Source organism: Miscanthus floridulus, chromosome 5 (genome assembly GCF_019320115.1).
Source record: "Miscanthus floridulus cultivar M001 chromosome 5, ASM1932011v1, whole genome shotgun sequence".
Classification (NCBI taxonomy): Eukaryota; Viridiplantae; Streptophyta; class Magnoliopsida; order Poales; family Poaceae; genus Miscanthus; species Miscanthus floridulus.
Window position 1 is genome coordinate 116915264 of NC_089584.1, and position 13859 is coordinate 116929122.

Consider the following 13859-nt stretch of genomic DNA (forward strand, 5'->3'; position numbering starts at 1 on the left):
ACGGAGTGCCGAAATGTAACTCTAGTAAATTGCTCGTGTCATTGAGTTACCTCACTTGTGGGTAGGTTCTTGCGGTGTCCAATCGTGTGGACGAGGTTTGTGAAACACCTCTTAGCCGTCGATCCACCAAGTGTTGGTCGACACAACGGGAACTAGCGTGTTGGCAAGCACGTGAACCTCGGGAGAAAAATCGGTTGTCTCTTGCCATTTGATATTCTCCCGGTGATTGGTTTCATATTCATCTTGTGATTGGTTCATTCCTCTACACGATGGTATAACCATCCTACTCACTCGTTTATATTCTTGCAAACTAGTTGTAGCAAGCTCTGTAGTGTAATTAGATTTGAGAGCTTGCTTTGCTATTTAAGTTCGCTTAGTGGAGCTCTTTAGAGTAGAAAGATTAAGAGCTCTTAGTGAGTAGTATCATAGCAAGTTGTGTGTCTAGCTATCATTGCAACTAGAATTATGGGATAGGTGGCTTGCAACCCTTGTAGAGCTAGAGCAAGTTTGCATTTAGCCTTTTGTCATACTAATCAAATTGCTCTAGTCGATTTGTAGATTTTTAAATAGGCTATTCATCCCCCTAGCCATATTAGGACCTTTCAACAACAAATGTCTTCTCCGTAGTCATGACATATACTACATACACACTTATAAATGTACCTAAAAAATATAACATCATCAAAATAGATACACTAAATTATCTCTGAGCTATTCTCTCTCGTTATTCGTCTAAATCCGACGCCTAATGTTAGCGTGTCTGTCCTCCATCGCGTGTGTCAACCTCCTGCGTTTCCTCCCTCCGCCTCCAGCCCCCATGCCCACGCTTATCGGCCACGGTTTGATTCCGCGGTTGGCATTTTTTCCCCCGAAAAAAATTGAAACATCGTCCTCTCCTCTCTCCTCCCGCACGCGCCGCCGCCTCTGCGAGCGCCTACTAGGGCCGCACGCATCGCCAGTCCCAGCATGTGAGCCCGCAAGAGGCCAGGGGCCACGCCGCTGTGCTCGTGCGACCTCCTCTCCTCCATGGCCGGCGTGAGCTCCCTCCACGTCGAGGCCTTCTCCGTGGGATCTGCTCGAGCCAGCGTAGCCCTAGCCCACACCGTGCGTAGCCCACCCTGTCGTGCGCCCCACCCCACGCCGTAGGCAGCGGGAGCGAGAGGAAAGAGAGGAGAGGCGACGGAGGGAGGGAGGGTCGTCCGCCGCGGATTAGGATCTCCCTTGCCCGCCCCGGAGCCCGCTGTGTGCATTTCAAGATCGGAGGATGTGGCGCCTGCGGATCGCGAAGGAGGGCGTAGACCCCTGCCTCAACACGAAGAACGCCAACTCCAGCCGCCAAGTCTGGGAGTTCGACACTGCCGCCAACCCTGACCCCTCCGTCGACGCCGCACATCGGGCCTTCGTCCACCAACGAAGTGGTCATTGCCCTGCCCACGGATGCCACCCAAGGGTCTATCCGTGGATGCGAGGAGGAAGCTGTAGCAAAGCAGGGATTGTGCAGACTAGATACTGAAGTTGGCCATAGCGATTAACAGTGATGTGCTTGCCGAGATGGAAATTCCTGAAGTGTACCTGTCCGTGCTCGCTTCGCATGAGGTACTGCTCGCTTCGCAAATCTGCCCGAGCCCGGTTCAGGTCTATGTCGTGGTGCTGTATGCTTCTTATTGCCTATATAATGTGTAAAATTAAGATGATTTTTCTTGTGTCTGACAAGGATAATTGAGTGCTCCAGCTGCAGTCCTGTAGTTTTGTGCAACCAACGGCTTGTTTCTTAACCCTTTCGCTGCCACTAAAACTGATCTGTTTCAGGCAGGAGATTCGCTCTGCCACGAGCTCAATGACTTCAGTCCTAAAGCCGCTGAAATTCCTCTTCTCGTACTTTGGAACTCTCAAGTCCTATTTTGAAACAATACCAGAGTATGACCTCAAGAAATGTGTGTACACTTTGGATCACCCAGCTTCGGTATGTTGTAGATTGGTTTGGTGCAGTGCTGATGACACCATTTTATTGTTTTGCAGAAGTACATGGCTGACATACTGTCGGTGTTAGCTTTGACAATGTCCATTGAAGGAGAAAGAGAATGTGTTTTCACAATAGTTCTCTTCCTACTGTCATTTACAAGATTTTTTGTTTGACAAAAAAGGACATCTTCAGCTGTTCCTGTGAATATGGAACTGAGGCATCTTCTTGTTTTAGGAGAGCCTGAAATACCGTTTGTTGGGCTCTGAAGGTGATATGGGTTCATGGGAACATGAATATGTGAGGTATGACTGAACTGGAATGATATGTTTACTGGCTCCTTCAATCAACGAAGTCTAAATTTTTCTAAGGAATAAAAATGCGCTGGTAATATTCAAGTAGACTAGGAATAAATTTTTCAGTATCTAAGGAATACAAATGCGCTGGTAATGTTCAAGTAGACTAGGAAGTAGGAACTATAAAAGAACAATACGCAAAGGTGATTCATCTAAGCTAATGTCATGGCGGATTTTGTGCCTGTGTAAGTGCAGACTTTGTGATATTCTCATTGAATTGCAGAACCCACCATTTTAGTTGTCTATTGACTATTCATGCTCTGATGGAACCGAAGAGGGTGATGACGGCCTTTGGAGCATCGTTGGTGGGAAGGTAAACAAGATGCCGTCATGTCATAACTCATACGTGATGGTAGAATTCTATGTTTTAGTTTTTTTTGAGAGGATAATTTCAGTAAAATATGGCATGTAAAAAGCAACATGAGAAATTGCACTTGAGTTGGAGAAAATAATTAGTAGCAAATAATAACTTGTATCATATCATGGATTAAATCAAAATAACCAAGGGCTACCCTAATTATGGAAATTTATTGAGCAGGCATCTTGCCGGAGAAACTTCATTTTGGAAGTAGTACTAACCAATGCTTTTGGTGAACCTGCGAATGATAAAGAGGCTCATTTTTTTGCTTATTTTGAATCTTTGGATCTGGATGTGTTTTTGAAATGGTTTATGATTCTCTGTGTTGTCTTGTCAATTTGGGATTTCTGGAACATAGGATTATTTTTATTTTAAACATACAAACTTTGACATATCCTTTACCTAAACCAAATATTGATCTTTGACTTCTGACATCGTTTAGACATGCAAGATCACATAGCACAAGTAGACTTTGATATATCCTTAGCTAAACCAATGTTCAATATGAAGCTTCAATGTCTGATCCACTCAAAGACTGTTCTGCATGATAAGCGCAAGTTATTGTGGGATGGTGAATTATGTCAGGTACATTGTTTCCCATTGCTTCTTGAGGAACTAGAAGTTCTACAAATAGAAGGGCAAGGTGTACTCAACTTTTGGGCCAACTTACACCTCATTCATTGCTAATCCCTTGCAGATGCAGCGACCGGCTTGTACGCAGAATTGTTGTCAAGGTGGTAGCGATGTGAGGCGGGGCAGCAGGGACCCGGGGATCTGCTCGTCAAGTGGTTGCTGGAGAGGACGAGGACGGTGGCGCAATGTAGTAGGCCCAGGCTAGGCGGGACGCGGCCGTCTAGGCGGTTGTCCGCCAGGTAGGGCAGCTTGAGGTTCGGGAGCGCTCGCTTGAGGTCCGGGATGGGGCCTGGGAGGGGAGGAGGAGGAAGAGGAGGAGGAGGAAGCAGCAGGATGGCCAGGCGGAGGCGGCCCTTCTTATCTTAAAACAGTTTGGGGATTACCGGAGCTGTAGCGATGTAATAACCATTGATCAAGTATAATAGATTGCTTTAGATTTACCAAGTTTGATGAATGCCTGTATAATGTGTGTTACCCACTTACTCTAGATGTCGTAGCGTTAGCATGGGCAATATATTAGTTATTATAATTAGCCGGATTTTTATTAATAATATAAGTGATAAGTCCACTTGATTCGTCCGTGCACGTAGGATTAGACAATTTTTTATTGTGCAGAAGAGGTGGTTAATTTACGAATAGATATTAGGCCACGAGATAATCAAGTAATATACATCTTTTTTGAGAAACATGTACATCTAATTTATTGCCACAGTGTGTTTTAGTGAACATGTGCTTACTAATCTTCTTTATTTCAAAATTTCAATTCTAGTAATGAAATATGTGTCATGGCACGGTCACGAAAGATAATGAAGCTTAACTTAAGCTATTTCCACAATATATAATAAACAAGAAACTTAATAGATCTAATGGGTATTTATACTAGAGTACTGATTTCATGGCTGTTATTTCCAGTTTTTAGCATTTTTTAAAGATCTTTTTCTTTAACGCGTTCAATGAGGATCAACATGGATTCTCCGATTAGTAATAATAAGATGCTATTACAGTTTTTTCTAGTTTTAAGATATGCCATCACTATTTGCATACCTTGGTGAAGACGTGAGGTAGCCGGTATCTTCCCGCCGAGTGGGCCCACCATATCGATGTGCAGTGATGGTGTACTAGACCCTCATGGTGGACGACTAATGTCTAGAGGTGAAAGATATAGATGATGAGGGTGTGGAAACCTAACACCAAGGCCAAGCATGTGGTTGGGAGAACAGATCAGGAGTGCCATAGAATGTACGCTCATAGGGTGCATCAAGCAAAGATAAGGACGTTCACAATGCGAAACAAAAGCTATCTAAGAACAAAGCAAGCACACCTATTGTGTGAAGCCTGGAGCTTCGTGGCTCAGATCAACAAGAGAGAGTGGAGTATGGAAAAAAGAAGATAGGGGCAATATGGGGCCTGCTTGGAACTTTGCTGGCTCACCTTGCCTGGCAGACATAGGCTAAACTAGCTCGGCAAAGCAAGGTCAGTGTTTGGTCCAATGTTTGGTTTGCTTGCTTGTATAGTGCTAACAGTGGGTTCAATTTGAGCTTTGCCTAGATGGGAGAGCCAATTTGGCTCGCCTCATGGAGCAAGGAAATCCTTGTTTCTTTGGTGATTTAAAAAATGATGATATAGGATGACATGCAACCAATGAATTTATCTACTTCCTCTGTTTCAGAATAAGTGTTATTTAGGGTTCCGTGGAGGTCAAGCTCTTTTAAGTTTGACTAGATTTATAAAAAATATGTAACATTTGGATCTCTAAATAAATTTATTATAAAAATATATTTAACAACTTATCTAATGATACTTATTATACATCATAAATACTAATAATTGTTTATATGTATTTGGTCAAAATTAAAAGCTGATTTATCAGAATGTGATAATGGTATTTATTTTGGAACGGATATAGTATCTTCGGGGCGTGGGTCTTTGTTGGTTTATATACTACCACCATACATAATAAATAAAAGAAAATGAAAGTAGTGGTTGAACCGTTGAAGTCCAGGATCGGGCTTCATCCTTCAGCCGCTCAAGCCCAGGCCAGCCAAAAACTAGTGGCCGTGTTTGACCGGAGCCCTGTCCTGGTGTGTACAGTTTTTGTTGACCGTCGGAAGAAAGGTTACCAGTTCCCAGTTTACCACGAGCGGAAAGTGATCCGCCACGGTGACGGCCCGACCTAAACATCACTATTCGAGTTCAACGCGTGCAGTCAATAACGAAATCATTATTCTAAGTGGCGTTAACCTCTAGTATGTGCTTATTGCTCAAACTTTATAGAGCACTCTAGACTTCTAGAGCGAAGACCCCAGCTGGAGCCCTGACTTCCACTGAGCAGGCATGGAAATGGAATTTTCCCCGACCGACACTGAGCAAGGACGCTCCGTCCAGATCACTGGTTTGCCGACGGAAAAAACCACGCACTAATCCAGAAAATTAGAAGCTTCGCAGCAATCACCTGCCAGCAAAGCATAACGGGCGCCTACCAGTCAAAGGTAGCTCGGGATACAAAAAAAACTGGTGGACTCCGTTCCCGACGCCGAATTTGCTTACCGGAGCAAATCGGCCTCCCTATCCCCACCCCACCCCAGACCCCACCGGCTGCCAAACGCGGCGGCCGCGCGCACCAGTCAGCACAACCAAACGCCCACGCCACCGAAGCCGGCGGAGACAATGGCACCACCGTGCCGCGCGTACCCACCATGCGCGCGCAGCTACTTCCTCCTGCTGCTGCTCGCGCTGCTCGCCAGCTACCTCGTGCGCCGAGCGGCGGCGCAGTCGCAGCCGGCGGACGACACGCAGCTGCTGCTCCAGATCAAGAGCGCGTGGGGCGACCCGCCCGCGCTCGCGGGATGGAACACCTCGTCCCCGCGCGCGCCCTGCGACTGGCCATTCGTCGGGTGCGACGGTACGGCCGGGCGCGTCACGAACCTCACGATCGCCAGCGCCGGCGTCGCGGGGCCCTTCCCGGCGGACGCCGTCGGCGGCCTCTCGGCGCTGACCCACCTCGACGTCTCCAACAACAGCATCTCCGGCGCGTTCCCGACCGCGCTCTACCGCTGCGCTTCGCTCCAGTACCTCGACCTGTCCCAGAACAACCTCACCGGTGAGCTGCCCGCGGACATCGGCAGCCTGGGGAAGAGTCTGACCACGCTGCTCCTATACAGCAACGGGTTCAACGGCTCCATCCCGGCGGGTCTCGGCGCGCTGACGAGGCTTCAGACCTTGTGGCTGGCCTACAACCCGTTCCTTCCGGGCGTGCTGCCGGCGTCGTTCAAGAACCTCACCAACCTAGTCAGCCTCTGGGCACAGCAGTGCAACCTCATCGGCGACTTCCCGAGCTCTGTGCTTGAGATGAAGGAGTTGAAGTTGCTGAGCCTGTCCAATAACATGTTGACCGGAAGCATACCTGCGGGTGTTTGGAGCCTGAAGAACTTGCAGCAATTGTTTTTGTACGGCAACAACCTCACCGGCGACGTGGTTGTTAATGACTTGGCCGCGACGAACTTAAGTTTCATCGACCTTTCAGAGAATTATAAGCTTACTGGAGCCATCCCTGAAGTCTTTGGGACCTTGAAGAACCTTAACCAGCTGTACCTCTTCAGCAACAACTTCTCTGGCGAGATACCAGCAAGCATCGGCCAGTTGCCGTCACTGTCAATATTCAAGCTTGCCAATAACAGGTTTACTGGCATGCTCCCGCCGGACCTTGGAAAGTACTCAGGCTTGACCATTGTTGAGGTTGATTACAATGAGCTCACCGGTGCTATCCCTGAAGGGCTGTGCGCCGGAGGCCAGTTCCGGTACCTCACCGCCATGAACAACCAGTTGAACAGCTCCATCCCTGCAGGCCTCGCAAATTGTACAGCTCTGAAAACGCTGGCTCTAGACAATAACCAGCTCTCCGGCGACGTGCCAGAGGCTCTGTGGACGGCGCCAAAGCTTAATTTCGTCACACTACGGAGTAACCAGCTCTCTGGGAGTCTTCCGGTCACCATGCCCAGCAACCTTACAACGTTAGCCATGGAGAACAACAAATTCAGTGGCAGCATTCCGGCTACTGCAGTTGCGCTCAAGAAATTCACGGCCGAGAACAACCAGTTCTCCGGTCCAATACCGGCCAGTATTGGTGACGGGATGCCGCAGCTCCAGACACTGGACCTGTCCAGTAACAAGCTCTCCGGCGATATCCCGAGGAGCGTTACTAAGCTCAGCCAGCTGACGCAGATGAACATGAGCAGGAACCAGCTCACCGGGGAGATACCGGCAGAGCTGGGCGCCATGCCGGTGCTCAGCGTCCTTGACCTGTCGTCCAACGAGCTCTCCGGTGCCATACCGCCGGCGCTTGGGAAGCTGCAGCTCACCTCCCTCAACCTGTCCTCCAACCAGCTTAGTGGCCAGGTGCCGGCCGCCCTTGCCATCGCGGCCTACGACAGCAGCTTCCTCGACAACCCCGGCCTCTGCACCGCCGTTGCGGGACCCGGGTACCTCGCCGGCGTGCGCTCCTGCGCCGCGGGGTCACAAGACGGAGGTTCTTCCGGAGGCGTCTCGCATGCGCTCCGCACGGGCCTCCTCGTCGCTGGCGCCGCTCTCCTCCTCATCGCCGCGGCCTTCGCCTTCTTCGTGGTCCGCGACATCAGGAAACGGCGCCGCGTCGCGGAGCGGGGCGACTGGAAGATGACGCCTTTCGTCGTGGATCTTGGTTTCGGGGAGGAGTCCATACTCCGGGGGCTGACGGAGGGGAACATCATCGGCCGCGGCGGGTCCGGCCGCGTGTACCGTGTCATCTACACCAACCGGCTCAACGGGAGCGCTGGCGCGGTGGCCGTGAAGCAGTTACGGACCGCCGGGAAACTGGACGGGAAGCTGGAGCGCGAGTTCGAGTCGGAGGCTATCATCCTCGGCAACTTGCGGCACAACAACATCGTCAGGCTGCTGTGTTGCCTCTCCGGCGCCGAGTCCAAGCTCCTCGTGTACGACTACATGGAGAACGGGAGCCTGGACAAGTGGCTCCACGGAGACGCTCTCGACGCCGGCGGGCACCCAATGGCGAGGGCGCGGTCCGCACGGCGTGCACCGCTGGACTGGCTGACCAGGCTCAAGGTGGCCGTCGGCGCCGCGCAGGGGCTGTGTTACATGCACCACGAATGCGTGCCGCCCATCGTTCACCGCGACGTCAAGACGAGCAACATCCTGCTGGACTCGGAGTTCCGGGCCAAGGTCGCCGACTTCGGGCTGGCCAGGATGCTGGTGCAGGCCGGGGCGCCAGAAACGATGTCCGCCGTGGCCGGCTCGTTCGGTTACATGGCTCCCGGTAAGGATCCTCATCCGTGCTTGTTTCTTAACGGTGGATCTCTGTCAGATTTTTTTCTAGATTCTGCTGCATAACTGCGGAATAACCACTGTAGCACATGTCCCATGTTCTTGTACTGCCGGACCTTAGATTGGAATGCTTATCTGCAGAGTGTGCTTACACAAAGAAGGTGAATGAGAAGGTAGACGTCTACAGCTTCGGCGTCGTGCTCCTGGAGCTCACCACCGGCAAGGAGCCCAACGACGGCGGCGAGCACGGCAGCCTGGCGGGATGGGCACGGCGCCACTACCTGTCTGGAGGGAGCATCCCCGATGCCACAGACAAGAGCATAAGATACGCCGGGTACTCCGACGAGATCGAGGTTGTTTTCAGGCTAGGCGTGCTCTGCACCGGAGAGATGCCGTCGTCGCGGCCAACCATGGACGACGTGCTGCAGATCTTACTCAAGTGCAGCGAGCAGACGCACGAGAAGAGCAAAACGGAGCGTGTCCCTGAGTACGAGGAGGATCCACTCCTGCTGCCACAGCGCGGTAGTCGCCGAAAACAGCTCTCCAACGGCACGGGGATTGACATCGAATCGAAGAGCGACTTCGACAGCATTGTCTGAAGAAAGGAACCGACCACCGCACATACCAGTGAGTAAGTTAGGACAGCGTTAATGAACAGTTATAGTGATGCTTCATACTACATTTCAGTAGAGTACAGCAGGGAAATCATGCTTTCAAACTTGTCACCAGATGTTGACTCTAAATTTGTGTTTTGACACTGTAAATTTGTTGCAAGTGACGCACACATTAGATCACTACAGAACAAATAGCAAAGGTTACGATTACAATTTCTTTCTGAAACAAATGCAGGTGTTCTGCACATGCATTCAGAAATTAGTACGATTAATAGAAGAAGATAGAGACATGACGTGTCCCTTCCATCTGGTGAGTGACACGTGATCCCGAGAGCTAAGGATTCGAATGTGATTTTTTTTTACTTTTCCTGAGTCAATTAATTAATTCATAGAATTAAAAAAAACAATCAGCCTGTTCGTTTGTTGATTTCAGCCAGAGCTTATCAGTCATGGTACAGTATTTTTCTCTCACAACAAATCAGCACCAGCCGGGCTTATCAGTCCAGAAACCAATCAACAAACAGGCTGAATAAAGTGAAGGGTTGAAACACGCGTGCTTAGGTGTTTATGCGTCCAGCACGACCCTTATATATAATAAATCTTCAGCCACAAGTCATTACATGTTTTCTAGGCCCCGTTGGTTTCTCTTATAATTTGTTTTTTTAGTTTATTTTTTTAACTAGACCAATGTTTTTCTCTCACAACAAATCAACTGAAACAGTGTTTCGATTCGTTTTTTCAGCGAAGCGATCGGAGCCTAACAGTAAAAAAAGATAGAAGGGCCACATGCATGGCACATAATCGGACGAGCGGGTGCCCGACGCTAGCATTTCACCGCAGTGCTGCCAATCATGTTGTCCTCCCATCTAGCCAATTACTTGTCGTATGTGTTGTTTTTATCGTAAATATATAATACATAACATGTATGCCGTATCTAATTTTTAACAACTTCGGTGTCGCGTCAAAGCCGGTTCTTGTTCTTCTCCCGTCTCTATAAACTATCGGCCTGTTCAGTGGGTTGGTTTCTGAGCTGATAAAATTAGTTGGTGCTGGTTTATTGTGAGAGAAAAATATTGTACCATGACTAATAAGCCCTGACTGAAACCAACGAGCGAACATGCTATATATGTTATGTATAATATAATAACTATGACATATTCGCTTGACTGATAAGCCATGGCTGAAAGTACTGTTGGCTGATTTATTGTGAGAGAAAAATATTGTTCATTGGTTAAAAAAGTATGACTTATAAGCCAAGCGAACAGGACATATCACTCTCATTTCATGATGCATATGAACAAGATGTGCTAAAAATAAATCCAAGAAATTTTCTCAAAAATCAAAAGCACCTAACCATTGATCTGGTATCCTAAATCAATTACTGCTGTCGTTATTAAAAAAGTAAATAACATCTAAATCTGAATTTAAATTACACAATTCACCATTATGATAGAAAAAGTAAAGTAAACCCTTAGATCTGTATATGAATTAACTATATTTGCTATTTTAATAATCTATGGAACCCGAATATACATTACCTACCTCTATCGTTATTAAAATTAAACTAAAATATTTACTCAAAAATTTTGAATGAAGGGAGTATATCACAAAACAATGAGAATAACTCAGAGCACACCATAAAACATTTCATGAGTAATATGCAAACAATCCAAAACATAACATGGAACATTTCATGGTACGATTAATATGTGAACAATCAAAAAATATTGTAGGACATCTCATGGATAATAAAGGAAAAGAAAAGAAAAAATAAATATGAACAAATCCCGTATTATAGGAAAAGGAAAAGAAAAAAATAAAACAGTGATGACGCCATGAAGAATATAAGATGAAAAAAATAGAAGGTGGTGCAATGGGAGAAAAGAAAAAGAAAAAGAGTCCGACGGGCCTAAACTTGTGCATCATGGTATATTCCTTCATTCATTATGGACGTACCATGCTGTGAAATGGCTAACTGGAAGAGAAAGCTTCTATAGGCCGAACATGAAGCCAATTAACTAGTTGGGTGGTGGGCCTTGTCATATACTCCCTTTGTCAAGTCGTTATCGTTTCCGAAAAATCAATATTTTTTAACTTTGACCAACTATATATAAAAAAATATAAATATTTATAATATATAATTAGTATAATTAGATAGATCGTTAAATATATTTTTATAATAAATTTATTTAGAGATATAAATGTTGCACGTATTTTCTACAAACCTAATTAAAGTTAAGAAAGTTTGACCTGCACGTATTCCATAATGACCTTCTTTCTAGGACGGAGGGAGTACAAAGATTGACGTCATGGACCATGGCCAATTTCTAGGCAGAAAAAATCTATTTGACCCCTCTTAACTTTTTTTCCCGAAGGCAAGTGGGACTCATATTAAATTTTGCTATAGTAAATCCTCAAATTACACATGAAAGAAATCTAAAACAAAAAAATATAATATTCTATTCAGACTTTTTCATCTTCTTCCCTAATGGAATCCATCGAACGTGGGAGCTAAGGTGCAGTCCATATGCCGAATCCAACGACCAACTCTAAAACATTGGACACGTCGCAAGATCCAACGCTTCGGAACCAGTCCAAAAGCATCTGAATCGTTGAAAGAATATCGACAGTTGCATCGTCGGGTACGACATAGGCTGCAGATACATCACCTTGAGACCTTGAAATCCTCTCCGCGACCATCGACGATGAGATCGATTACCGCGACGATAAGATCAATGACCCGGAGTCGCTGTCCTCGTAGGGGGCACCCAGAAGCATCCCCTTGCAGATAAAGGCCATAAATTGGCCGCCTACCAATGAAATCGACGCCTACAACGACGATCTTGTCGTGGCAATCATCGAAGTCATCGCAGGAAACACGATCCTGACCAAAAATCATCTGATTTCGTTGGAAGATTCATTTGGACTGAACCCTAAACAAACTGAAACTAAAAACTGCGAAAAAGAGAGATGGACCCCCTCTTCTTCTTACCTCCGACAGGCGCACCGGAGAGGAAGAAAGAGAGGTGAAAGGTCCTAGCATGGCTAGAGGGGGTGAATAGCCTATATAAAAATCTACAAACCAACTAGAGCAATTTGATTAGTATGACAAATAGCGAAAACAAACTTGCTCTAGCTCTACAAGGGTTGCAAGCCATCTATCCAATAATTCTAGTTACTATGATCACTAGACACACAATTTACTAAGTCACTACTCACTAAGAGCTCTCACACTTGTTACACTAAAGAGCTCCACTAGATGAACTTAAGCTACAAAGCAAGCTCTCAATTCTAGCTACACTAAATAGCTTACTACAACTAGTTTGCGAGTATATAAATGAGTAAGTAAGGTGATTATACCGCCGCGTAGAGGAGCGAACCAATCACAAGATGAATACTAACTCAATCACCGAGACAATACCAAAGGGCAAGAGACAACCAATTTTCTTCCAAGGTTCACGTGCTTGCCAACACGCTACGTTCCCGTTGTGTCGACCAACACTTGGTGGATCAGCGGCTAAGAGGTGTTGCACGAACCTCGTCCACATAATTGGACACCGCAAGAACCTACCCACAAGTGAGGTAACCTAATGACACGAGCAATCCACTAGAGTTACCTTTTGGTGCTTCGCTGGGGAAGGCACAATACCCCTTACAATCACCGGGAGGTGGCCACGAACACTCTCCAACTTGTGCCAATCCTCCTCCGCTGCTCCAAGCCATCTAGGTGGTGGCAACCACCAAGAGCAACAAGCGAATCTGACAGCGAAACACGAACACCAAGTGCCTATAGATGCAATCACTCAAGCAATGCACTTGGATTCTCTCGCAATCTCACAAAGATGATGAATCGATAATGGAGATGAGTGGGAGGGCTTTGGCTAAGCTCACAAGGTTGCTATATCAATGCAAATGGCCAAGAGAGTGAGCTTGAGTCAGCCATGGGGCTTAAATAGAGAGCCCTCATGAATAGAGTCGTTGGCTCTTTGTTCACTGAGAAATCAGGACGACCGGACGCGTCGATCGAATTGACCGGACGTAGGACCCCAGCGTCCGGTCCTCAGATTTTTGCCATGTGTCCCCTGCTTCAAATGCTGATCATCCGATCTCAACGGTCATCAGTACACTTAAGTTGTGACTGGACGTACTAAAGTGTAGGACCAGACGCACAATTGCCTAGCGTCCAGTCACTTCCAGTAAGGTTCTAGTCGCGACCGGACACGTCCAGTCATGCCTGACCAGACTCGTCCAGCGTCCGATCACTCTCCCTCTTCTCTGTGCGCTGCCACAATAGCATGACCAGACGCTGAACAATGTTCAGCCAGAGTCCGGTCGCCTGCGTCCGGTCTCAGGCTGAGAGTACCATCTTATTTTATAATTGATCGGACGTTGCTCCCTAGAGTCCGGTCAGCACGTGACCAACGTCCGGTCACCGTTTGACAGTGAAAAACACCTCCTTCGATTCGCCAACTTCTCCACCCTTGCTCAAATGTACCAACCACTAAGTGTACTACCTTGTGCACGTGTGTTAGCAATTTTTCACAAATATTTTCAAGGGTGTTAGCTTTCCACTAGATCCTAAATGCATATACAATGAGTTAGAGCATCTAGTGGCACTTTGA

The 13859-nt window shown here is 47.2% G+C and overlaps 2 protein-coding genes across 5 annotated transcripts; both read left to right on the forward strand.

Annotated features, from left to right (window-relative positions):
• Positions 1 to 1465: 1465 nt before the first annotated feature.
• Positions 1466 to 3423, forward strand: LOC136455192 (26S proteasome non-ATPase regulatory subunit 2 homolog A-like). Its single transcript, XM_066455325.1, has 5 exons — positions 1466 to 1596; positions 1810 to 1963; positions 2198 to 2265; positions 2540 to 2629; positions 3372 to 3423. Exons 1-5 carry the CDS (start codon positions 1538 to 1540, stop codon positions 3421 to 3423), a joined length of 423 nt encoding a protein of 140 aa, XP_066311422.1. The 5' UTR covers positions 1466 to 1537.
• Positions 3424 to 5656: 2233 nt separating this feature from the next.
• LOC136453211 (receptor-like protein kinase HSL1) lies at positions 5657 to 10297 on the forward strand. Of its 4 annotated transcripts, XR_010758971.1 has the most exons (4): positions 5657 to 8615; positions 8765 to 9254; positions 9473 to 9547; positions 9980 to 10297. XR_010758971.1 is itself a non-coding variant. In XM_066453793.1 (3 exons), the coding sequence occupies exons 1-2, from the start codon at positions 5975 to 5977 to the stop codon at positions 9220 to 9222; spliced, it is 3099 nt and encodes a 1032-aa protein (XP_066309890.1). In that variant the 5' UTR covers positions 5657 to 5974; the 3' UTR covers positions 9223 to 9254; positions 9980 to 10297. The 4 variants fall into 4 exon arrangements, 3 of the variants coding, with proteins under 3 accessions (XP_066309890.1, XP_066309889.1, XP_066309888.1); XM_066453793.1 differs by lacking the exon at positions 9473 to 9547; XM_066453792.1 differs by lacking the exon at positions 9473 to 9547 and having other exon boundaries at positions 8765 to 9250.
• The last annotated feature ends 3562 nt before the right edge of the window (positions 10298 to 13859 follow it).